Source organism: Danio rerio, chromosome 23 (assembly GCF_049306965.1).
Source record: "Danio rerio strain Tuebingen ecotype United States chromosome 23, GRCz12tu, whole genome shotgun sequence".
Lineage (NCBI taxonomy): Eukaryota > Metazoa > Chordata > Actinopteri > Cypriniformes > Danionidae > Danio > Danio rerio.
The window spans coordinates 24,547,684-24,573,429 of record NC_133198.1 but is presented as its reverse complement, the minus strand read 5'-3'; the positions used below and the strand labels follow the sequence as shown (position 1 = coordinate 24,573,429).

The window sequence follows — 25,746 nt, the reverse complement described above, 5'->3', positions numbered from 1 at the left end:
AAATTAAAAAAAAAAAATTCAGAAATATTGACCAATATCCCACAATTAAGAATGCTGATGTAGTCTAAAATGTAAAATACCACAACAATTTTGATCTAGCTTTAACATTTGCATGCATAAAACTGACAGAAATCAAAATAAAATAAATGTTAAACATTTAAAATGTTTTTTTCCCACTCATATAAAATATTAAAGCTTATTTCCATCATAAAGTTAAAAGATAAATCAATAAAAGCTTGCCACTTTTTAATCTTACAATTCTGAATATTTGTAAAAACAAAGCAATATGTGAAGTTATTTTTAAAGTTTGTCTTTAATTATTCTTTATAAAGTGTAGCAACACACCTTGTTAACTGGATTGCATTTTCTCTGCAGAAACAATTGCATTATAACGCATTACATGACTGTTTTTTGAAACATTTCGGTGCACACCAGCCAACAGGGTTTATGGACTGTTCATGTAAAAAAAAAATGTGTTCAATCTAAAGATCTACACTGTCATCTAGAGGTCATATGCAGTAGGTGAATCTGATCCTCGAGTTCCCATAGCTTCAGCCCTGAAAGCAAGTAAGCAATTTTGCACTCAGCAGCCCGGGTATATTAAGGAACAACATTAATGAAATGACATTACAATAAGCTGTTTAGAATGATGAAAGCTGTAATGTATGTCCAGGATTATCTGTATGTGGGACGACCCATTCCACTTGGCTCTAATCCTTTTCTGCAACGCAGCTTTGCACAAATACAATGTAGAAAATGAAGTCGAAGCATGAATATGTCACTGTGTTGTGACTAAACAGGTGCAGAACAAACTGAGCTTAACTGTAGTCACATGGTTGGGGTGTTCAGGGTGGGTTGAGCTTATCGTTCTCATTCTGAGCACACATTTCTCTGCTGCAATCTCAGTCCTGGATTATAGCGTAGCTGCTGGACAGCGAGAGAGATGGCAGAGGAGCTGACTGAGTATCAGAGAGGGTACTAATGGGAAAACGCATCCCATAGTTCTCATGTGAACTCCAGAGTCAATGACAACAGCATCATCATCATCAGCGAGGGTCCCAGCATGTCTCGGGCAGAATTGCCAACTGAAAATATTCAACAGTCATTGTCAGAGTTCATCAAGATTAGTGCACAATATTTGATGATGTGATGTGTTTTGGGGCCTTACAATTCATCTGTGTTGGCTCCTTCTTGATCTTGGGATTTTCTGTTAACATAAATGTTAAGATAAACTATAGAACAGGTCAACAAAAACATAGACAAAATCAATTACACAATTGGATTTACAGTACATTTGGAAAGTATTCACAGAGCTTTGCCTTTTCCCCCATTTCTTATTCTAAAATGGATTAAATTCATTTATTTCCTTCTAAATTCTACACACAATACATAATGACAATGTAAAAAAAAGATTACATATTTGCAAATTTATTAAAAATGAAAAAGCTTAAAAAATTGAATGTACAGAAAAGTATTTGCTAAATATTTTGTTGATGCACCTTTGGCAGCATTTACAGCCTCAAGTCTCTTTGTATATGATGCCACAAGCTTGGCACACCTGTCTTTGGGAATGTTTGCCCATTACTCTTTGCAGTACCTCTCAAGCTTTATCAGGTTGATTGGGAAGCGACGATGTACAGCCATTTTCAGATCTCCCCAGAGATGTTCAATAGGATTAAGGTATTGAATATTATAAGGATATTTTGGCGTGTGCTTTGGGTCATTATCCTGCTGGATTATGAACTGTTGCCCCAGTCTGAGGTCAAGAGCACTCTGAAGAATGTTTTCATTCAGGATGTCTCTGTACATTGCTGCACTCATCTTTCCCTCTATCCTGACTAGTTTTCCGATTCCTGCTACTGAAAAACATCCCCAAGCATGATGCTGCCACCACCATGCTTCACTGTAGGGATGGTATTAGCCTGGTGATAAGCAGTGCCTGGTTTTCTGCAAACATAACATCTGGCATTTACTCCAAAGAGTTCAATTTTAGTCTCATCAGACAAGAGAATTTAGTTTCTTATGGTCTGAGAGTCCTTTAGATGCCTTTTGGCAAATTCCAGGCGGGGAGTGGCTTCTGTCTGCCCACTCTACCATACAGGCCTGATTGGTGGATTGCTGCACAGATGGTTGTCCTTCTGTAAAGGGCGTCACACACCTGATATGCCACTCGGTGCCACGACAAAGCATGCACATGACAGTTGAAAGTATCGCACACCAGACGCGCACATTCGCATGATATTTAAAATTAAACTAATCAGATGGTGCTCTGTGGCATGGCAGAAATATGAACAGAATCCTGAGTCTTAGATGGCCGGCCAGCTCTAGGAAGAGTCCTGGTGGTTCCAAACATCTTCCACTGATAGAAGATGGAGGCCACTGTGTTCATTGGAACCTTCAGAGCAGCAGAAACTTTTCTGAAACCTTCCCTAGCCTTGTGTCTTGAGACAATCTTATCTTGGAGGTCTACAGACAATTCATATGTCTTCATGCTTGGTTTGTGCTTTGACATGCACTGTCAACCCTGGGACCTTATATAGACATGAGTATGCCTTTTCAAATCATGTCCAATCAACTGAATTTATTAAGCTTTATTAAGCTGTTGAAACATCTCAAGAATGATCAATGGAAACAGAATGTACCTGAGTTCAATTTAGAGCTTCACGGCAATGGCTGTAAATGCTTATGTACATATAGATATTTCAGGTTTTTTATTTTTAATAAATTTGCAACAATTTAAAAAACTCTTTTTTCACATTGTCATTATGGGGTATTGTGTGCAGAATTTTGAGGAAATAAATGAACTTAATTCATTTTGGAATAAGTCTGTAAAATAAAGAAATTTAGAAAAAGTGATGAATGCTTTGAACGCCATGAATACTTTCCGGATGCACTGTATACACCATAATATCTCTCCTATTCAAGTTGAGGCCAGAGCCAGCTCCAAATAGGTGGGACTTGGGACTTTCTACACTAGTCGACATTTGAAGTAAATCAAAAGTTTTCATCAAGCTGTCCTAAAACCAAAAATGTACTTCTTTCAAAATTCATGCAAAACGTGTCAATCTGTTATTAGTCAATGTAGCCGTTAATGAAATATCATTGCTTTCTTTTTCTTAAAAATTATTTTCAAGTTTTAATGAAACATTTTGTACAATCAAGGTTGTATTTTTTCCATAATAACCCTTGCTGCCAAAATAAATTAAAAACAATTAAATTCAAATAAAATTACAATACAGAGAAAAAAAACCTTTACAGTATTGAACAGATTTGCAGTTAGACAATATCAGTTGATTAATATCTAGGTGATAATACAAAACGTCATTGTTAATGGCTTTTTGTGATCATCAGACATGAATACTTGTCATCAGGGAACAATTGACCTGTCACATCTGTCTGTAATTGGAAAGAGATCATCATGTAAGGTTCTGAAAGCTTCACTTGAAGTCAGGAAGCGTATACAATACCAAATTTTGTTAGACTGCAGGATTCTGGCCTTAACAGGGCCATTGGGAAGTTGCAAACTCTTGTCTTCATAAATGTGTGACAAGCAATTTTACATCTTGTGACAAACAGTCTTCTCTGGATGCAGTCAAAAGGGATGAGGCTTGAAATTCCTAACAATGTTGATTAATAGCAGAACTTCGTGTTAGACATGAATTTTGAACAATACCCTATTTCATCTTAGGATAACTTTGATTATCCTTTTTGATTCACTTTATATGTTGACTACTGTAAATAGACTCTATGACCTTACAGGGTTTTTTGTAGGCCTTTCACTATTTATTTTATGTTGTATGATATATTGCAGCAAAATATATTGCGATAAACAATTTCACTGTCATTTTAAGACCACTTTATGCCACTCATTATATAATGCCAGAATGCCAATATAGTATCATCACAATGCAAGTACACTCTTCCAAAAACACATATTTAATTTATAATTTAATTATAGTCATTTTAACAATTCAATAATTAGGCATTAGAGTGTGAGAATACATATCCTAAATAAATAAATAAATAATAAATGATAGCAAAAAAGTGCAGGGTAAAAAGTAACTGAGACCGTGATATCTGCTATTGTATTTTATTAATGTCTACATCTACCCAAACCCAAAACCTATCCCTACAGTAATGCCAAAACAGTAATTATTGTTGTACAGTGTCACAAAAATCATGCTTTATTGATGTGTACATGCCCAGTAGCTGCAGCTGTATCCCATCTAGTCTTTACCCGTGCCAGAATCCCTCCTATTTGGAGGTCTCTGTGCAGCTTTGTATTGGAAGTAAATAGTATGGCTAAATGTGCAGCCATCTATCATAAAATCATCAATCATTACTCAAACCATAGTCATAAGGCCATACGAGTATTTTAATGTATGTCTTCTTGAGTAAAATAACACTTTTTTTAGTTAGAAATTAAATGGGAATTCAAACATTTGAATATATATATATATATTTTGCTATTTTAAAAAGGCATACTCTTATATGTACACTGATGGTGAATGTAGAACCACCTACTATGCTTAAGAAGTTCCACACTCATCATAAATGTTTTAGTTTTGGTGGATTTTAGTGATTTTTTGACAGTAAGGAGAACAACCATGTTGCCTTAGTTCATTTCATCCCCTGGCTGACCAAAAAAATGGACAAATTTGTAATTCGTCCTCCACAATACAGACAAAGTCTAACTGATTCACCTTCAGCAGCTAATAGTAAAGACCCAAGCATACTGGACCCAGGTAAGGAAGCTCTGAACTTTTCAGGTCGCAGCGCTAGCAATACTGAAAACACAAAATGCAGGAAATACCAAGATAGTTACCTGTACTATAGTTTTATTCCATTTTCTCAAAGCAAAGAGTCCCTAAACCAGCCTCAGTGCATTATCTGCACCAAAGTTCTTGCTAACGATTGCACGAGGCGTCCAAATTAATTAGACATTTGGAGACGACTCATCCCAAATTCCATGACATTCCCAGAGCATTTTGAGCGCAAGGCAAAAGAATTGACGCACTCAAAATGAAGATGCGGGTCATCACAGCTACTGACAAAAAAACGTATATAAAATTAACATTAGGCTATTATTTGTGCATTAACACATCTAGATATAGTTATAAACATACCGTTTGTTTGAAAACAACGTTTTTTTAATCCATACTGCAAACTCATATAAGCGATAATATCATTAAATGTTGAGGTGGGCCTTACGATATTTTCCAGGGGAAAAGGGCGTCTCAGGCAAAAAAGGTTGGGAACCACTGGAATAGGAGATTCTTCAGAAACATTTTTTGTTGAGCTAGTTGAAAGTCTCTTCACATTCCAATAGTAATGATTACAGTAAATGATCTAAATGTATTTAAATGTATTTTTATATTCTGGTAAAGGCAAAATACTGAAAAAATGTTCATCCAATTAAAATTTTCAGGCAGACAATTCCCTTAATTCTGATAAGTAGTCCAAACTGTCTGTCACCAAATGCAGATCTGCCATTTGCGTGTGCACATGCGCCATGTTCACATGCACACAAAAGAGTGACAGTAGTAAAAACAAATGCTAAATCAAAACTTTTTAAAATCCTGAATCAAGAGTTAGAGTTAGCTTTGCACGCTGGAGGAAGGATAACAGCATGGCTGAAGTATTTCTTTTAGACAGGTAATGTTATGTTTTTAAACTCTTTTAGTCAGGCAAAGCTGATGTAGATTTTTACGAATGGGTTATTTGCACAGAAGTGTTGTTCAGCCAATTTCTTCCTATTTTCAGTTTCATAAGGGACCTTTTACAGTATCAATAATGTAAATAATGTAGATAAACAACAAAACATCAGTAAATAGCGATATTCCACCTAGCTTGCTTTACTGAGGTAAAGTTCCTTTTATTTTCACATTGCTTTATTTTTGAACAATGGCAACCTGTGATGCGCTCCCTATATTGTTTACCATGCTACTCTGAATATTCGGTCTGAAACAGCTTTTAAGGCCGTACTCACACTAGTTACAGTTGCCTCGAACCGGGCCAAAGCATGCTTGTCCCCCCTCCCATCTCCCCCGACAGCCCGCACTCACACCACAATCGGCCCTCGGCACGCTTACGTCATCACTGCTGCGCTGTTCAGTGAGAAGCGCTCTAACTCAGCAGCACAGTGGAGATTTCTCTAGTTTTATTGTTTCAGTCGTTTGATATGCAGTGACATGCAGTCAAATATTTCGCCAAACAGACCTAAGGGATGCGGTGACACAAACAGATCCGCCACTTTTGGCGCTCATAAACAATCATAAAGCCCTCCTGCTACAGGAATGAGGAGGTCTGCTGAAGGCGCGCAGCTGTCGTGCAGTGAGGGGTTTGCGTCTTTAATAATCTAGGGCAGTTTGCATTCACTGAACAGTAAGAATGATTAATAAATCCATATGAAACAGTCCCTTAAAGTCAAGTCTCACTTTCAGTTTCCGGCTTTGAGTGCAAAACGCGCCAAAGCCCGAAACTGAAAGCCCAAGTGAACTGCGCTCAGGCCCACCTCTTCCAACTGGGTTAGGGCCGGCCAAGTGAACTGTGCCTGAGCCCGATTCAGCGCACTCACACTTCTCAAACGATTCGGGAAACGGGCCTGGGCACGGTTCGGATAGCATAGTGTGAGTAGGCCCTGAGTATGGTTTAGTAATGTAATTCCTGCACCCCGCTGGCCAAGCACTAAGCATACAGTAGTCGCTGCAGGACAAAGCATGTAAGAGAGTGAAACCAGCGATCCTTGCATGCATGAAATATTGCACATTATGACAAGTTCTGCTTGCTACACAACTGAAAACAAGCTAGATATTGCACAGTTTTTCGTTGTGAATTGTAGTATTATAAAGTACTTAGAGTTTTCTAACAGGCGCATGACAAGATCTAGTGGATCTCTGTCATCTTTAATGTGCGCTCGTGATTTCAGGAGGCCTGGCTTTTGACGGCAGGGAAGGGAGATATGTTTCAAAAATATTATGCTAACGGATAGCATTTAGGCAGGCGATGCGGTGGCACAGTAGATAGTGCTGTCGCCTCACAGCAAGAAGGTCGCTGGTTCGAGCCTCGGCTAGGTCAGTTGGCATTTCTGTGTGGAGTTTGCATATTCTCCTTACGTTCGCGCGGGTTTCCTGTGGGTGCTCCGGTTTCCCCAACAAGTCCAAAGACATGCGGTACAGGTGAATTGGGTAAGCTGAAATTGTCCGTAGTGTATGAGAGTGTATGCGTGTTCCCCAGTGATAGGTTGCAGCTGGAAGGGCATTCGCTGCGTAACCCATATGCTGGATAAGTTGGCGGTTCATTCCACTGTGGCGACCCCAGTTTAATAAATGGACTAAGCCAAAAAGAAAATGAAGGAATGAATGAATAGCATTTAGGCAGATCACCAACTGCACCTTTGATCAATTCATTGTTGAAATGCTCTGTTTGCATTCAGTTGTGTTTAATTGAACTGATTGTGCTCTATGTAAACTAAATAATAGCTTTTTTAAATAGTTTTTTTTATTTCTTCCTCTGATTTAACTTATTTTTTTATAAGTGACAGGAAATTTGCACACTAGAATACCATTAATACACTTGGGACTGCTTGCTGAGACTGTGAATTAGGTAAAGATGTTTTCGGTTTCTTACATAGAGCATCTGTTTAGCTTCATAAGATCTTAGTTTAATGTATTTGTTTTGCCTTTATACAGTACGTTCTCAAAGTGGCAGAAACAATTGAATAGGTATGACCAAGGCCACAAATCTTCCCAAAAAAACACGTTTGTGAGTACCTGAAGGTGAGTAAATTAACATTTTTATTTTATTTTATTTTGTAGTAAACGGTCTCTTTAAATCATTAAATGGTTGTTTTCTTCATTTATTTCATTGGTTGATTTATGATTGATATTTATGCCTCCTGGTACTTCAATTGACTAGACATTATGAGTGCTACATGTTTTCTTGCCTACTGTTCCAACACTGCAGTAGCTTTTGGAAACAAACAGCTTACTGCGATTGAATCTTAGTAAACAGTATGGGGCATTTAATTACTGGATACAAAACAAACACTGCATGAAAATAAGGATGTTTGGGAATGGTTTAAACATTTTAAGTTATGCGAGTGCTGGATAAAGACTAAACACTCTGAGCGTCAGATGTGGATCCAGGTTTATGAAGTGCACACAGGTGGAAGCTGAACACAATGAGGGATATGAATATTGGCATGTGCATGTGATGCATCTGGTATACTGACCGAACACTATGAGGCGGGTGTGTGTGTTGGTGGATCCCAAAGGGTTTTGGACAGTGCAGCGGTACATCGAGCCGTTGAGCTCTGCCGGGACTCTCTCCAGAACCAGTTCTTTCCCAAATCTCTCTTCACTTCCATCCAGCAGAGGTCCTCCCACACGTGTCCATGTGAACAGAGGCTCAGGAAACACTTCATTCTGCGGCAGAAATATAAAAAACAAAATATTAACACAGCAGACATTTATAATACTGAGTATGATAATACTGAAATAATGTACATCTTTGTGCAAAAACTAAAAAGCTATATTTATGAGGAACTGCTTAGGAGACCTCTTTTTAATAATTTATATACATTTACTAAACACTGTTGGCACTAGCAGTATCCATTTGTTCTTAGATTATATACTGTACAGAGAATATTAAACTATTTTTTAAAAGAAGCTTTTAAACATTTAAGGTCTACTATACGACATCAAAAGCACCTGAATAATTTATATTCAACATTTACAAAAGGCATTGGTAGGCATTTTAATTGTAAAAATACTATCCGTTGCCAAATATAAAGCGACATGCTGTGCATTCAAATTAAAGCAGTCCTACTTTGCTCATGCAAAAACATGAATCACTGCTACTGTTAAGTTGTATTATTTGCAAATAATTATTTTGCACCACTTCATATTCCAGAAACATTTCTCCTTTCATGATTGTACCGCTTTGGGCCCCATTTGGAATCCCTCCACTTTGATGCGAACCGTGTCTCCTACTTTCGCTCTGCTTGGTGCCACAGAGAGTTTCGGGCCTTTTGGAGCAGCTTGTAAACAGTGAAAAACAGCTTTGTCATTATTATGTCATACTGTTGGAGAGTTATTCAAGGTTCCACTGTATACACATACACATTATTGTCATTTCTTCAACTAAAATAAAAAAAAAAAAAATATATATATAATAATATATGTGTGTATGTATGTGTATATATATATATATATATATATATATATATATATATATATATATATATATATATATATATATATATATATATATATAAAATGGTGTTAAAAAAATGAAAACTGCTTTTATTCTAGCCAAAATAAAACAAATAAGACTTTCTTCAGAAAACAAATATATTATCAGACATACTGTGAAAATTTCCTTGCTCTGTTAGACATAATTTGGGAAATATTGAAAAAAAATTAAACATTTCAAAGGGGGTTTAATAATTCTGATTTCAACTATATGTTGATTTATATATATATATATATATATATATATATATATATATATATATATATATATATATATATATATATATATATATATATATATATATATATAATCATGTTAAAATTTATGTTAATAACAATGATAAGCTCACACAGCCAATCACACAGCAGAAATGTGCAACAATGGGAATCTAAAAGTATGTTATTACAGATGTACCGAATTTTTGGCCACTGAAAATTATTGGTCAAAAATATGCCATTAAATGAACCCTGTAATTTTTGTGGCTTCAGTCATTGTTGGGGTACTCTGGAATCTGGAAGCATTAACAACTTATATTGAAATATATATCGTTAGCGTTCAATATGAAAGATAATTATTGAAATTGCATTTTTGTCATATCACCCAGCCCTAATATATATTTAAATTACATTTAACAACATTGTTTGAAATCTGAATTGTGTCTTGTTGCAGAAAAATTAATATAGATGTCAAAAGAGAATAAAACCATGATTATTAAATCATATAAGAACATGCATAATTAAAAATAATAAACTCAGCAACACTGTACCATATAAGGTCTTATATGTGATCATGTAGAGTAAGCTGACAGACTAATAATCAGTGTTTTAAAAAAAGGATTTATCATTTTTGTTAAGAGGTAATATACACATGGGCAATTATTCTCACAGAATAAAGCCCAAAAGGCTTGCCAGCAGCCAGTTGTATAAGACGGAAGGGATTTACTCTGTGAAAACCACTTATTCTACTTATTACATAGCTACTTGCAACTGAATTGATTTGTCACAAAAAAATTGATCTGAGCTGTAATAATTTACTAACACTTTAGGCGTGCAGAAAGAAAGATGGCAGAATACAACCTATATAGCCTACTGTATGTATTATTGAGTCGCAAGATGTTGCCAAACAATCAAAAACATCAAAAAGCAAATCAAGTATTCCAGGGAGCTGTGTAACAATGCTAGAAACTTTAGTTAACAAATTGTTGTTTGTTAGTAATAACTTTGTATTTCAATAATCCTTAAGTAAATGTAGAAATTATTACTGATAAGTCCTGCATTTAGTTCACGGTAACTACTATAGCTAACTGATGCTAGTAAATAAAAGCCTGTTGTTTCAAACTTCTGATAACCAGTATGAAAAATTGTCTATCCCTAAAAACATATATAACAAACAGACCCCCAGTAACTGTTATCTACTTAGACAAATATCTAAATAAACTGTTGAGTATGTCAGATATAAAAGCTGTTACTCACATAGCGTAACCTCAGCCTTCATAGGCATGGAAAGTGCCGGGTGCTTGACTTCACAGCTGAAAAGAGCCTCATTGTCCAGTTGTGGATTTAGGTGCCAGGTCAGCATAGCCTGAACCTCCAGAGTGCCATCATGAAGCTCAGACTGCGTTTGGTTGAAAAAGTAGAGCGGGCTGGAGCTCAGCACCCAGCGGGGAAACTCTCGGCTGATCACAGTCTCTGGGATGACCTCTGTGGTTGGACTGGGCTCCTCATGAGTTGGGGCTCCAGATGTGTAGCTGCGCTGGGGCCGATCTTTATCCAGACGCACAGGCTCACTGTAAGGGCCCATAAAAGAGAGCGACTTCTGCACTTTTGTGTCGTCAAGTTCTCGGCTGATAAGCGGCTGGTTATCCTTAGGCGCAAGCAAACCTCTGTTTTCCACTTTCTCAGAGGACGCAAATGGATGGACTTCAATAACTTCTCCATCCCTCTTGAAGTACACCTAAGTTTGAGAAAAATAATTACAAGAAGTTGCGTTAGAAGCAACTGAACACATTTCCATTTAAATGACCTCTGCTTCGCTGAAGTTTTAATTTAAAGCTTGTACTATATTCTTCAACTAACCACAGGGGCAGGTTTTCCTCCGGTTACAATGCAAACTAGCGTGAAGTTTTGAGCCTCGTAGCGATTGAATCGAGCAGGCTGATTTGCTGCCTCGACAAATATTGATTTTGGTGGAGCTGGGGGAAAAACAAAGACATTGAAAGCTCATTATAAATCGATAGCGTCACTACAGAAATTCAAAGAGATAAAGAGATATGACAGTGCGACACTCAAAGTAATTATGAGTTCCCTTTCCCTAAAGGGCATTTTGATGCTTCAGACTGCAAAGACAGGAGATCCTCATTTAATGAGCTTGAAATGCATTAGTAAGCAAGATTTACAATAGCACAATCTCTTGTTTTAAGTCAGCAATCCATGGAAAAATCTTTCAGATGGTTTCTTAGCATCCGTTAAATGAACTCTACCTCATATCTCAATTACACGTCATGCCATATTACTGTTGAAACTTATTAATTTACAAGTGCATGCAGATGGAAATTGCCTTAATTCCCTGCTGAATATTCACTGGCCTTTATAGGCATGAATGTACAAGCAGAGGCAAATGAAAAAAAAAGTGTGATTGAGAATTTAAAATCTTCTAGCTTTGGTAGAAACTATTAAACTACAAAATGTTCAGTGAAAATAATCATATCTTTTTGTATTTAAATAGATAGTTCACCCTGAATAGAGCATTCTGTCACCCTTTACTCACGCAAGAGGTTTTAAACTTTTATGAATTCTTTCTTCTGTTGAATACAAAATGAGTTATTCTTCAGAATGTTGGAAAAACAGCTACTGACATCCATTTTACTGTAGGAAGGAAAATACTATGGATGTCATTGGGTTTTATGTACAATATTCTTCAGTATATTTTCATTTGTGCTCAGTAGAACAAAAAAGTCAAACAGATTTGGAACAAGAGGAGGATGAGTCAATTTTGATATTTCTTGTTGGGTGAAATATCCCTTTAATCACGAATTTCACATTATGGTAATTGCATTTGGTTATCTCCATCTAATCAAATTCAATTGTGTCTGGAAAAAGCACTCTCTTTTCACTGATTTTTTTTTTTTTTTTTTGTGATTTAGGTTGAAGGGATGTCAGTTCTGTCATCTTCTTCTCACCCTTGTGCAGTTTCAAACCTTTCATTCTCATGTGGAACACAAAAGAAGATATTTCTGTTCAAGGTGGTTGGGTTTCAGCTGTCAGTGATTGGGAATGACAAGCACAAATCTTGTAAGTGTGAGTCTCGATATGACCAGTTCACATGGCAGCTTTTCAAAGAAGCTTGGATCACATCTGTGGCCATGAATACACTGCAGCTAAATTCAGTGTACAGTTCAACCTTTAGTGGTTTACTCTATTCTGTGCATATATACTGTAGCTCAGTAATTAATAGAGTGACAAGCACATTCAACAACCAAATGAACTCTGGGAAAATGCAGATAGTGACAACTGCATTTAGTAAAATGCTGTACATTGTTTACAGAACCAGACTATTTAAAAATGATGTACAAGTTAATGAGATTTGTCACTTTCTTCTGTTTGCATAGTGCTACAAATCCAAGGAAAAACATAACGTCTTGACTCATTTGTGCTGCCAGATCTTACTAGAAAAGAAATAATAATAATAATAACAAGCCCATAATAAACTTAAAGGCTCAATATGTATGATTGAAAATAATATATTAAATAATATATTGCAAAACCTTTTGAACAGTGTTATATATTTTGATAGTTTACATTATCCCAAATGTTTAGAAGAATGTTAAAATCCAGAGAATTTCTTGTGTCGTCATACTAATGGTGTCACACACCCTTAATTTGCTGTATAATTTTACAGAAAACAAGAAACAGCCAATTGGAAGAACCTGAAGTAGTGGACTGTGGTATATTAAAAGCTTTGCTACTTTCGCTCTCATTTCACTTCATTGGCTTTCACCCTTACTCTGCTTCATGCTACCATAATAATAAATAAAACATACTTTAATCTCATCCATGAACATGATTTCTGCAGAAGTCCTGTGGTATATAATAATAACAACAACTCTCATGATTCCACATTTAAAAAAAAACAACAACTTTAGTCTGTTGTAAATATCTACTTAAATAAGCAAAGCATGGTATAAATATGCCACCCTCTAGTGGTAAAAACTTACATTCTGAGCCTTTAAAACCCAAACACTCACTTTTCTTGATCCCTGATTTATCGAAAAGGATATAAACAGAGGTCGAAGCTCCAAGTGGGCTGTACAAAACTGGAGTTTTTGTTTATTTAAAGTCTTGTACATGACAGAGTCCATAATTGTGCTTTATGAATGTCTACACCTACCCCAACCCTAAACTCAACCTCACAGTGACCTGATGTATTTTATTAATGTCTACTCCACCTACACCACCTAACCAGTCCACCTGCGGCGTAAATCCCTCCCACATGGAGGTCTCTAGGCTGCATCGATACCTACTTGGATTCATCAGTGGCCACCACAGCAGAATGTAACTATGCTTATTTATGCCTTTCCAGCCACCACCCAGCACTGAGAGTACACTAAACCAGTACCAGCTGGGACTCAAAGCCAAAACACTCTTGCTGTGAAGTGACAGTGCTAACCACTGAGCTACCGTGCCACCCCTAAGATCCTTAATCATTAACTGGCAGAATCAAATTAACCATTTTTGGCAATACTGAAACTTAACATGAAAATATTTGATGTAGTTTAATGCAGTAAATATCTGTTATGCTAAATAAATAAGTAAATAAATGTAATTGTATATGTTCAATGTGCAGTTGTATAGATAGTATTTGATAAACAGTTGAAGTCAGAATTATTAGCCCCCCTGTTTATTTTTCCCCCTCTTTCTGTTTAATGGAGAGTAGATTTCATCAACACATTTCTAAATATGATAGTTTCAATAACTCATTTCATTAACTGATTTGTTTTATCTTTGCCATGATGACTGTAAATAATATTTGACTAGATATTTATCAAGACACTTCGATACGGCTTAAAGTGACATTTAAAGGCTTAACTAGGTTAATTAGGTTAACTAGGCAGGTTAGGGTATTTAGGCAAGTTATTGCATAACGATGGTTTGCACTGTAGACTCTTAAAAAAATCTTTAAAAAATATAGCTTAAAGGGGCTAATAATTTTGACCTTAAGATGTGTGTAAAAAATTAATAACTGCTTTTATTCTAGCTGAAATAAAACAAATACAACTTTCTCCAAACTAAAAAATATTATCAGACTTACTGTGAAAATATCCTTGCTCTGTTAAATGTAATTTGGGAAATATTTAAAAAAGAAAAAACAATTCAAAGGAGGGCTAATAATTCTGACTTAAACTATATAAGTGATTAATAAAATTTTTGTATACAGTTTATTAAAAATATTCACCAACTTAAAACAATGGTCCCAGAACATTTGCATTGTGTTTCCTTTTTAATGGTTTTCTATAGAAAGAAAAAGCTGTTTATATTCTCAGTTCATCTGTTTACCTGTAAGTAGAAAATATTTTGTGAATGTAAATTCATGATTTTTTATATTCCGCAGAGGAAAGAAAGCCATACAGCTTTGGATCAACATAAGTGTGAGCAAATGATGCCATGATGTTTTAAAATAAAAGGCTAATGGTTACAATGACTTTCATGTTAAAGCATACACTGAAGCACATCACTTCATTTTTCTGAGTACGACAGCTTCAAAGCAGCACTCACACATGACATTTAGAGTGATACTTCCAGATGCCAGGACCACCTTCTCTCTAGACGCCCTGTCGTAGATCCCCACATGGCATTCGTATGGTCCGTCATCTTCCATCTGAACCTCAGGGAGCCTGCGAACATTGAGGAACAATCTGTCTAAAAACATAATAGCAGTTGTAAAAATAGCACGGTGCGTGCTGTGAGAAAAGCCAAGTAATATCCACAATAAACTGAGCTCTGCTGGGTATAACTATAACCTGACAGTTGACTGGTAAACAAGGTCCTCTCGTCTGCGGAAGTCCTCCATGTGAGAGAAATTGGTGTTGTACATGGCATCATAAGTGAAAATTTTCTGCTTTGAGGTTCCACCTTCTGTAACCTGCAAAAACAAATACAATATGCCTTCAAGAATTGGGTAATAGAGAGCTGAGGGAAGTAAATATCTATTGAAAGGGATAGTTCACCTCAAAATAAACATTTACAAGCGCTCAAGTGGCTTTATGAGTTTTCTTTTTCTGTTAAAGACAAAAGAAAATGTATTTTAAATGTTGGAAACCTGTAACTATTGACTTCCATAGTGGAAAAATCCTACAAAAGTTAATGGTTACAGGTTTCCTACATTTTTCAAAACATATTCTTTTGTGTTTAAAAGAAGAAAAAAAAACTCTTGCTTGTGATTTGTGAAGGGTGAATTAATGATGATAGAATTTTCAGTTTTGGATGAACTATCCCTTTAAAAATGAGCAGTAATTCACTTTAAAATGTCATGCTTTTGATTTTGACTAATCTTATGTAGATGAATTTCCCTGTATAATATAAAGCAAATATGTATGGTAAGTTTTTACATTCTTTTCTGAGCCTTTTTCCAATTGTTTTTAACCAGCTAGTGTCAAAGTGATTTTTAAGTGATGTAAGAAGTCAGTTGATCTTATTAACTATGGACGTGATCCATTAACATTTAACAACCATGTTTAAATGTATGCACTTTGCGATTGAATTCAAAGCAAATCCATTTATTTTAAGCCATATTTTTACCCATTCATGCATTCCCTGGAAATCGAACCAATGACCTTGTGTGTGATGCTTTTAAAAGTACTTGAAATGATGTCCTGTTTTGTTATCCAACACAAAACCTTTATATGTTTTAATTGTGGCGTAAGTGCCCAAATAGCTTTTGTGGCCACTATCATTATGTGACCTTTGTTTGATTTTCAATAGAGGGACAGAAAAATGGCAAATTTATGGCTAAGTAATATGTGACGCATTGCACAGTAGAGTTTTATTTAAAATGTCACGGAAATCTGTCAGCAAACTGATATGTTTTTTAATGGAATATTTTATCCGATAGCTCATCAATCCTGCCACACTTATGGCTTGGTGTGACGACAAAATGAAAACCGCTTGTCCTAAAATCACTGAGCCGTTCACTCTTAATCCTGAATATATTTTCATATTTTTTGACAGCTTCAGTTCTCACAACGTCAGTTTGCCAACAGAAAAACAACCTAAAAGAGTTTGAAAGAAGACAAAAACTAGCACAGTGAAAAACAAGTGATTATTTTTTCCAGGATTCTGAAATAAATGCCGTATCACGGAAAGATAAAGCTCGGACCCCACTTACCCGAAACCACACAATCTCTCGTAAGTTGCCATCCGTCCTGAAATTGCACTTCAAAGTCACAGTGTCCCCCATAACCACAGGAGGCAGAGGCTCAATGGTGACTGTTAAATAACCTGGAAGAAGATAGCAGTGTCATTTCTTCAATGCTTTATTACATCCGCAAATTGCACAGCCTCTTTAACAATCTCATCCAAATTACCAGCAATGAGCCCTGGCAAAATTACAGTGCTCTCCTCATTTCTGAAAGCATTAAGTCATAAGTAAGTAAAATGACGTGCTCTTGAAGAACCCAATATAAAGCTTGCCCCAAGAGAAGTCATACTGCAATGACAGTGGAATTATAGCACATAATGAGCTTTTGATTCAACTTGTGAATATTTTAGATGAAAAAGTATGATTGCAAAAAAACGCTATTAATGAATGTTGTGAGAAGACCACACAGTATCAGTGCTCCAATTCATTCATTTTTAATCTTCTCGCTGCAAGAAACAACTTTTTTCTGAGTTTACCTGACAGATATATCCCTGATTATTCATTATTTAGCAAACTCTGCTTGTAATGGAATCGATCCACATGATTTCTTCTAAAAGTAATGTTTGTATTGCAGATGATGTTAGTATATCTTTTTATTTCTAGAAAAAGGCTAAAGAAAAAAACACAAATTAAAAAACAGTGATTAAACAAAACAAAAACAAAGGCAAAACAAAAATAAAATCAAAGAGATATTCTACAGGTATGACTAATATTATATTAAACATCTTTCCTCTTCCACCTCTCTTTAAAGAATTTTTCTATTAAAAGAAACTAAACTGTAAAATTGAATGAAGTCTTAATAAATAAATAAAAAATGTAAAAGTAAATACACTCAACATAAATGTAGGGAAACAAAAGAGTAAAATTAAACGAAGTAAAACCAAACAGAAAATTCAACTCTAAACAAAGGAAACCAAAATTGACTACAAATGTTACATGAAAAAATCTAACAAAATGTCAAACTGAAAGCAGTGACAAAAACAAACACAATATAAATACACAATATATAAAAACCAAAGCAAAAAACATGGCAAAAAGAGAGCTTAACATGATGCAATTTAAGAAAACGCATGCAGCTACAAAAAACATTAACAAATTAAGAAAAGATCTTTACCCGTTTGACAGCACATGGGGTGCAAATCTTCACAACACAAACACATAAGAAAAATCAAGCTGCATTTTCCCACAACCCAAACAAATGAATAAAATTCGCTGCATTTTTTCTCAATGCAAACAATTTATGAAACCATCCTGCAACACTTGCAAAATTAAATAAAAGCATCGGAAATGTTTCAAGGGGACCCAAAAACATGATGGATGCAGCTGTGCTGTGAATGTTTTTGCCTCCCAATTTGCATACTATCCATCCTATTAGTCCAATCCAATTAGTATGTCTTAAATTGTTGTTGTTTGAAAGAGTATGCCAAAGGTTCCTGAATGGTTTACTATTTCCAGTAAAAATACGAAGTGTAAAACTGTCCATATACTCTAACTGCTGATATTGCCCACAAAACATTGTGCATTGGACGTGAATTTGATTAGAACTACAAACACGTTTAAAAAATGTAAAAAAATGTGAAGCTCCAACCAGTGACCCAGCGACCTTCTTGCTGTGAGGTGACAGCACTACCTACTGCGCCACAGCAAAGATGTTTGTATGACTGTTATTTAGTATCTACCTGGCCGAAAAATATTTCAATCCTGTTTTCTGTGTTATATTTTATCTGGGGGCGAAGCAGTGGCGTAGTAGGTAGTGCTGTCGCCTCACAGCAAGAAGTTCGTTGGGTGGCTGGTTTGAGCCTCAGTTCAGTTGGCGTTCCTGTGTGGAGTTTGCATGTTCTCCCTGCGTTCAGTTGGGTTTCCTCCGGGTGCTCCAGTTTCCCCCACAGTCCAAAGACATGCGGTACAGGTGAATTGGGTAGGCTAAATTGTCCGCAGTGTATAAGTGTGTGTGTGAATGTGTGTGTGGATTTCCCGAGATGGGTTGTGGCTGGAAGGGCATCCGCTGCGTAAAAACTTGCTGGATAAGTTGGCGGTTCATTCGGCTGTGGTGACCCCAAATTAATAAAAGGGACTAAGCCGACAAGAAAATGAATGAATGAATATTTCATCTGCAACAACAATGTGAACTTATATAAACATGTTTGTACATTAACATAAGGTAGGAAATTAAATAAGAAAGAAATGTGGGTGATGTGTGGATGATTGTCAGGGCTCATAAATAAACAAAACGATCTGTTAACAAGGAACTATGTCCCAAAGCTTGCACACTCTTCTGTTACACACTCAAATTATAAACTTTTCTTTTACAAAAAAGTACATACTTTTAATACATTTGTAATACAAACAATATTAAAATAAGCCCTACAGTGGAGATTCCTACAATATTTTATGGGCTGCTTCAAATGCCAGTAGTTGATCTGCAGGTTCACTGTATAGTTAAAGAAGAGAAAAGATGTCTGCCTAAAGATGTCAGTGGCACAATACAGTAGTAGACACTAATATTTAATAATACTCCAGTCTAGACAGACCAGTCAAAAACTCCAGACTGCAGTTATACAGCAGCAGCAGGATGTATATGAATGAGTTTATAACTGCAAAAACTAATAACTCTATTTTTTAAAGGTATCGTGTTGTATGTTGTGCATTGAAGAGTCCAAAAGCAAAAAAAAAAAACATGATTTGTGGAAGTTTTCAGATGATTTCAATTGCAAAAAAAACTAAAAATTTACATTTATTTAAAAAAAATTAAGTAAGCAAAAAATAAAATAACTTCTTTATACAGTATATCACCCTTTTTAAAATGAGAAAACTGTTAAGAGATAGTGTCAGTTTTACTGCCCACACAATGGATAGAAACACAATATAGAGATATAATGTAGTTCTATGATCCAACTCAGAAACAGGACTTTCTGTATGAAATTTGTTCAAAATTTATACTAAAATAACAACAAAAAAAAAAAAGGTTTATGAATACCCCCTCATGTACAGGAGTAGAGGTGACAAACTTGCTCAGAGAAACGCTGTTACTGTCAACACTGTTTACTACACTGAGTTTGGATTGGATTGATCCAATATGCTTATTGATGAAAGGTTTGCGAATAAATTTTATGCTGGCCTGTAAAAGTATTTTGCAGTATTTTCAAAATACAGTTTTATTTTAATCCATTTGTGGCTGCTGTATTTTGTAGTTTATTTTGATACATGTAAATCTGAGGTATTTTGTATTTTATTTTAAAATACATTTGAATGTATTTTAGCCCATCCCTGGCTGTGGCAACCCCTGAATAAAAAAGGGAATAAGCCAAAAAAAAAAAAGAATGAATGAATAAATAGCCAGGTCTGTCACGTTTTACGGTCTCCTTGAAACATTTCCGTTGTGTTTGGAGCTATTTGAAAGAGTTGAAAATGCAGCGTTTTCATAAATTGTTTGCGTTGTGAGAAAAATGTAGCAAGTTTTATTAATTTGTTTGCGTTGTATGAAAATGCAGCGCATTTTTTAAAAATGTGCTTGCGTTGTGAGAGTTTGCAGCACGTGTGCTGTCAAACAGATGAAGATCTTTTCTTAATTTACTGGCCATTTTTCTAATTGCTTTTGTTTTCTTAAATTGCAGCACAATAAAACAATAAATCCAATAATGCAAAGCAAAGTGAAATAAAATAAAATCTCAATATATAAAATACACTACAAATTTTGCATTAATAAACAAAGTGCACCAAAACAAGTCAAATGAGAAGCAAGGTAAAACAAAAAGCAGAATACACTACTAACAAAATGTGAAGAAATACCAAGTCAAATTAAAAGAATCAGAGTGAAACAACATCAAAGCAAAAAACGAAGAGACTATAAATGTTACACTATAAATTAAACACCCATCTGTTTTGAATGAATTTGAAAAGATGTTACACACACACACACACACACACATACACATATACACACAGACATTGTTCGGCGCATTACAGCATTACATAATGGCTGTCAGAAGGATTGATTCCTTGTGTAGTTTGATGCTTCAAGAGCTAAAGCTACATTTCATCTTTTCTCCATCTTCAATCCATCACTGCTGCCAGAGCTGTGTCCCTGTCCTAATAAAGTGATGGGGCTTAGTTTACAAATGTTACTCCAATTTTTTACCAACATCAGACTGGAAGCATGAAATGCCTTCCCATCTCCAACAACCGCAGAAAACAGCCGTGTGCTGCTGAGTGCTGCACTTCCATTGAAACAGTCACCGTGTACCGAGAGCAGGCATCAGAGTGGGAGGCAATCGGCCTATAATCTGTCACATATTCACTGACCTACAAAATCCCACCGCTTCACCGTATTGGTTTTTTTAAGTATGACGTCAGCCAATGGATTATTTTTTTTTTTCTATGTGTTTTCTTCTTTGCCTAATCCATGGTATTTTTTTTCTCCATCAACCAAGTGATTCTGTCCCACATGCAGCACAGGACACTAGGATGTCCTGTGACCCCCAGGCACTTACTTCATGTCGTCATTCCGCTACCGAGTGTCTTTTAGGAGGCTTAGTGAGTGGAGAGCGTGTACATTTTTTAGGGTTTATAGCAATTCCACATCCCATAAGCACATTTTATAGACTGAAATAATCTTGAAAATCACAGAAAATCAATCTGTGGTCAAATGTCAAAGTTGGCCGGCAATGTTAATGGTGATGTGCAAGGATCAGTTGGGTCACTGAGATGATTTCAGTAATCTATTTGATTATGTAAACACTCGTAAAAGCATATCAAAGGTTAGTATTAAAGATGTCTAGTGTGGTGGAATGGTTGCCATCTGTGTTATCCATGAAGATGATAAAGGAATGACGCAATCTGTAACTTCCAGTGAATCTTGAGCAAAGATTATCAGAGGCATTAGTAAAACACTGATTGCTAAGATATCATACAAAATATCATGGGGACATGTGTATACTTCACAAGAATATTCACATTAATGTTAAACTTTGTTAAAAACAAAGGGTGTTTTTTTCACTGTGATTACATAGAATATACATTTTTCGGTTCCAGAAACCGAATACTAATCATCATCATTTGAAGGATATTTTGATACACTTTTTAAAAATGAATGTTCCTAAAGAGGTTTTCACAGGGAGGTCATAGAAAAATTGTTTCAATATTTTTGAAAGAACATCTAAATAAATATTTCAATATAAAGAGAACAATGTTAAAAATAAAGTTTTGTTGGGTGTCAATGGTTCAATGAAGAACCTTAAGAAGCCACAGATTCTTTCCATTCCCCAAAAGGTTTTATTACATCATAAAACTGTTCTTTAGTTAAAGAAATAAATGGTTATTTTAAGAGTCGTACATTAAAAGGTTGTTTGAGGGACCAAGAATTGTTTAAATAGAGCAATGTTAAAAATCAAGGCTATTTTTTGGGTTCAGTGGTTCAATGAAGAACCTTAAGGAGCCATAGAATCTTTCCATTCCCCAAAAGGTTTTATTAGATCATTAAAATGTTCTTTAGTTAAAGTTATAAATGGTTATTTTAAGAATCATACATTAAAAGGTTGATTGGGGGAACAAAAATGGTTCTTTTGTGAGAGTTACTGAGCACTGTTAAAAATAATGTTTTCAATTTTTGCCACAATTGAACCAATTTAAAATAATCTTTTAGGCAGCAGCTCTTAAAATTACCACTTATTTCAAGTAAAGAACATTTAGATTATCCTAAAAACCCCTTTTGACCTAAAAAAAAAAAAAAAAAACTCTTCAATTAATCATCATTGTGACCAAAGAACTTTTTTTTTTACGTTTAAATAGTGTTTTTTGTTTACCTATTCTTAAACCTTTACATTTGGTTTGCTTCAGTCTTAAGTATTCAGTTATATTGCTATAGCAAGGTCTTGGGGCGAAGCAGTGGCGCAGTAGGTAGTGCTGTCGCCTCAAAGCAAGAAGGTCGCTAGTTCGAGCCTCGGCGCAGTTGGTGTTTCTGTGTGGAGTTTGCATGTTCTCCCTGTCTTCGCGTGGGTTTCCTCCGGGTAAACCGGTTTCCCCCACAGTCCAAAGACATGCGGTACAGGTGAACTGGGTTGGCTAAATTGTCTGTAGTGTGTGAGTGTGTGTGTGGATGTTTCCCAGAGATGGGTTGGAAGGGAAAGCGGCTGGAAGGGCATCTGCTGCGTTAAAAACTTGCTGGATAAGTTGGCGGTTCATTCTGCTGTGGCGACCCCGGATTAATAAAGGGACTAAGCCGACAAGAAAATGAATGAATGAATAGCAAGGTCTTTACCAAATTGGTGTATTATCTGTAACTGAAATAGCTTTTCAATAACTTTTCAATAACGTTTAAAACCTTAAAAATACAATACTGAATAATTACTCAAGTCTTGCATGGGTAAAAATAGTACAAAAGGTAAACACTTTTAAGGCTTAAACCACATTCATGTCATTAAAGCTAACAATGCACTTCCTAAAACATCTGTACCACTAATAAGATCTGACCAGTGACATTAAGTGCTGGACTCAAGGGAATGAACCATGACATGATGCTAGCCAGCATTATTGAGTTACAGTAAGGAGTTTGATGTCTGCAATTACAAATCTGTGCCAAGATCGAGCACTCTCCTTTATGCATGCACAGGCATGAAAGAAAGAACAAAAACTCTATTAAATAATACAAAAATAACCATTACATAATATTATACATTCGCTAGCTCTGAAGCTTATACTCCTGCTCTATTGTTGCAATCAATGGCATTTAATTATTTCAGAGTGCAGATAACCCCTCATAAAACTGGGTCAGGACAAAAGACTAAGCTTTATCCTCAAAATAGCCATCCATCACAATCATTAAACAACAGCACCTAAGTTTAAAGGACACGCGCCTCAATTTAGAAATCGTTCATCTCGTAACTTTCTGAAGGCTGTGATTACAAATGACAAATGTGGATTATGTTGTGCGATACTGATAGAGGTTTCAAAATGTACACTATAAAGACCAAAAGTGTGATTGCGAGTTGCAGAAATAAACAAAACAATCAAAATATCAAGACTTTATCACGTCTATAACTGTTCTCAAAACAGCTGACCGGTCATATCAACCGTACATAATTCAGACCAAACTTACCTATAACGAAATCCAGCAGGTCAGCACACAGAAGCAACGATAAAGTAATTACACTCATCTCTCTCGTCTTATTTCAATGTCAGTGAATGCCGCAACTGTGTCAGTATTCCATGTTAAACCTATGTTAATGTCATCCTCCGTTCAAAGCTGAAATATTGAGCAACTCGTCGCGGTTTTCCCTCATGTTGTGCTTCTAAAGGAGCAGAAGCAGCGGCATCTCTCTTGGCTCCGTCGGGCGGAGAGATTCACCAAAGCAACAGATTTGAATGAATTCATTCTCTCGTGCGCGCGCTCACTGGCCGAGCGCGCGCAGTCATTAACTCTCATACTCTCACTCACACACACACAAACATTACACACATCATACACGATCACTCAGCCGTGGATGAAATCACTGTCAGGGACAAACATGTAATCCTATGTCATTGACATATTAGTTATATAGTATAGCCTATATTAAAGTAATTTATTAATCTGTACTATGTCGAAATATTACATTGTTTACTATTGTGTATAGATCTCAATGGACATTACAGTATAGCTGGTCAAATGCAATGTATTTTAGTCACTCAGACAGAAGCACATTTGAAAGGGGTGACATTTCAATAGCCCACAGTGTATTGTGTTGATCAGGTCAGACTTTCTTCCATGGAAACTGGGTTATTTTTTCATCTCTCTCAGCATGGATTTTTTCCTTTGCTTTACAGTATTTGTGCTAATTAGAAGAATAAAAAGAGATAATGCAGATCAACCCACTCTGTACACAATTAAGTGAATGTAATGTCAAATGCTTCATGATTTTATTTTTAATTTTACTAATTATACTCTTATAAAAATAAAAACTGTATAAAATATATACTGCTTACAATTTTTTTTTCGATATTGAAAAACAAAACAAATTATTAGAGAACATTTTACAAGCAGTGCAAATTCTGTCTCATAAAGTAAACAGTTTTTTTAAGTGAAGTGGTTGTAAACAATTTATTTGTGCTGAATTTAAACAAATTAAGTTGAACATTACTCAATTTCATTTGATTAAATTCCACTCACATAAACTGATTGCAACATTTTTGCTGACATCATTTTCTTCTGTGTATATTTGAACTTTAATTAATACAACTTGTATTAATGTTTTATAGTTTTATCAGTCCCTCCAGGATTTTTTGAGGCCAGTGGTTCGAGATCAGAAAAAAAGAGAGATTTTATGTATTTTCTCTGCAAAGCAAATAGACTAAATTAAATAATGTCATTGTGTTTTGATGAATGTAATGAATATTAAAATGACTTGTGTACAAAGAAAATCCTACATCAAATTTTTTTTGGTAGGTCAAAAACATGTCATATTTTATATATAAAATATTATCTAAATCTTTTATCCACAGTAGGCTGCTTTATATTTGTACGTTTATTTTTTAGGGTTTTTTCATCTTTAATTTGGATAGTATAGTGGAGGTTACAGACAGGAAAGTATTAGGTGCAGAGAGAGGGGAAGGGTCAGCAAAGGACCTTGAGCCAGGAATTGAACTCGGGTCACCGTGAGCACCATATTGCAATATGTCAGTGCACTTATCCTGTAGGCTGTTGGCACTGATGTATTTGTATGTTTTATAAGAAAATACTATGTTTGGCTTTCTGAATCTGTTTTTTTAACAACAAATGCTTTAATTTAACATAATATTTGCTACACTATAAAACTATATATGTCATGACAACATACAGTTGAAGTCAGAATTGTTAGCCCCCCTGAATTATTAGCCACCCTGTTTATTTTTTTTTGCCTAATTTCTGTATAATGGAGAGATTTTTTTCAGCACATTGCTAAACATTTTAATACCTCATTTCTAATAACTAATCTCTTTTATCCTTGTCATGATGATAGGTGAATAATATTTTACTAGATGTTTTTCAAGATACCTCTATACAGCTTAAAGTGACATTAAAAGGCTTAATTAGGTTAACTAGGCAGGTTAGGGTAACTAGGCAAG

The 25,746-nt window shown here is 35.5% G+C and overlaps 1 protein-coding gene and 1 long non-coding RNA gene across 3 annotated transcripts in view; one reads left to right on the top strand and one right to left on the bottom strand.

Moving 5' to 3' along the window:
- LOC141380488 (uncharacterized) overlaps window positions 1-16,422 on the top strand; it is a 49,212-nt gene extending 32,790 nt beyond the window's left edge. The window contains exons 2-5 of the long non-coding RNA XR_012398485.1: window positions 7,538-7,605; window positions 7,692-7,778; window positions 12,398-12,545; window positions 14,863-16,422. This is a non-coding gene — a long non-coding RNA (uncharacterized lncRNA). The remainder of the gene's footprint in view (window positions 1-7,537; window positions 7,606-7,691; window positions 7,779-12,397; window positions 12,546-14,862) is intronic.
- On the bottom strand, window positions 295-24,010 carry igsf21b (immunoglobin superfamily, member 21b). 2 transcript variants are annotated; one of them, NM_001110473.1, is given in 10 exon segments: window positions 295-1,085; window positions 1,169-1,207; window positions 8,234-8,426; window positions 8,940-9,040; window positions 10,728-11,208; window positions 11,331-11,446; window positions 15,027-15,145; window positions 15,272-15,393; window positions 16,636-16,748; window positions 23,762-24,010. In NM_001110473.1, coding segments are annotated over 10 exon segments (1,422 nt in total). In that variant the 5' UTR covers window positions 23,820-24,010; the 3' UTR covers window positions 295-1,005.
- Between the last annotated feature and the right edge of the window lie 1,736 nt (window positions 24,011-25,746).

Excerpts from the sequence above, each read along its gene's own strand:
- igsf21b (XM_073938645.1), bottom strand. The coding sequence starts at position 16,667 with ATGGCAACTTACGAGAGATTGTGTGGTTTCGG. Across the intron at positions 15,394-16,635 it reads GAGAGATTGTGTGGTTTCGG|GTTACAGAAGGTGGAACCTC; the intron begins GTAAGTGGGGTC and ends TTGTTTTTGCAG. Across the intron at positions 1,086-1,168 it reads GGAGCCAACACAGATGAATT|TTGGCAATTCTGCCCGAGAC; the intron begins GTAAGGCCCCAA and ends GAATATTTTCAG.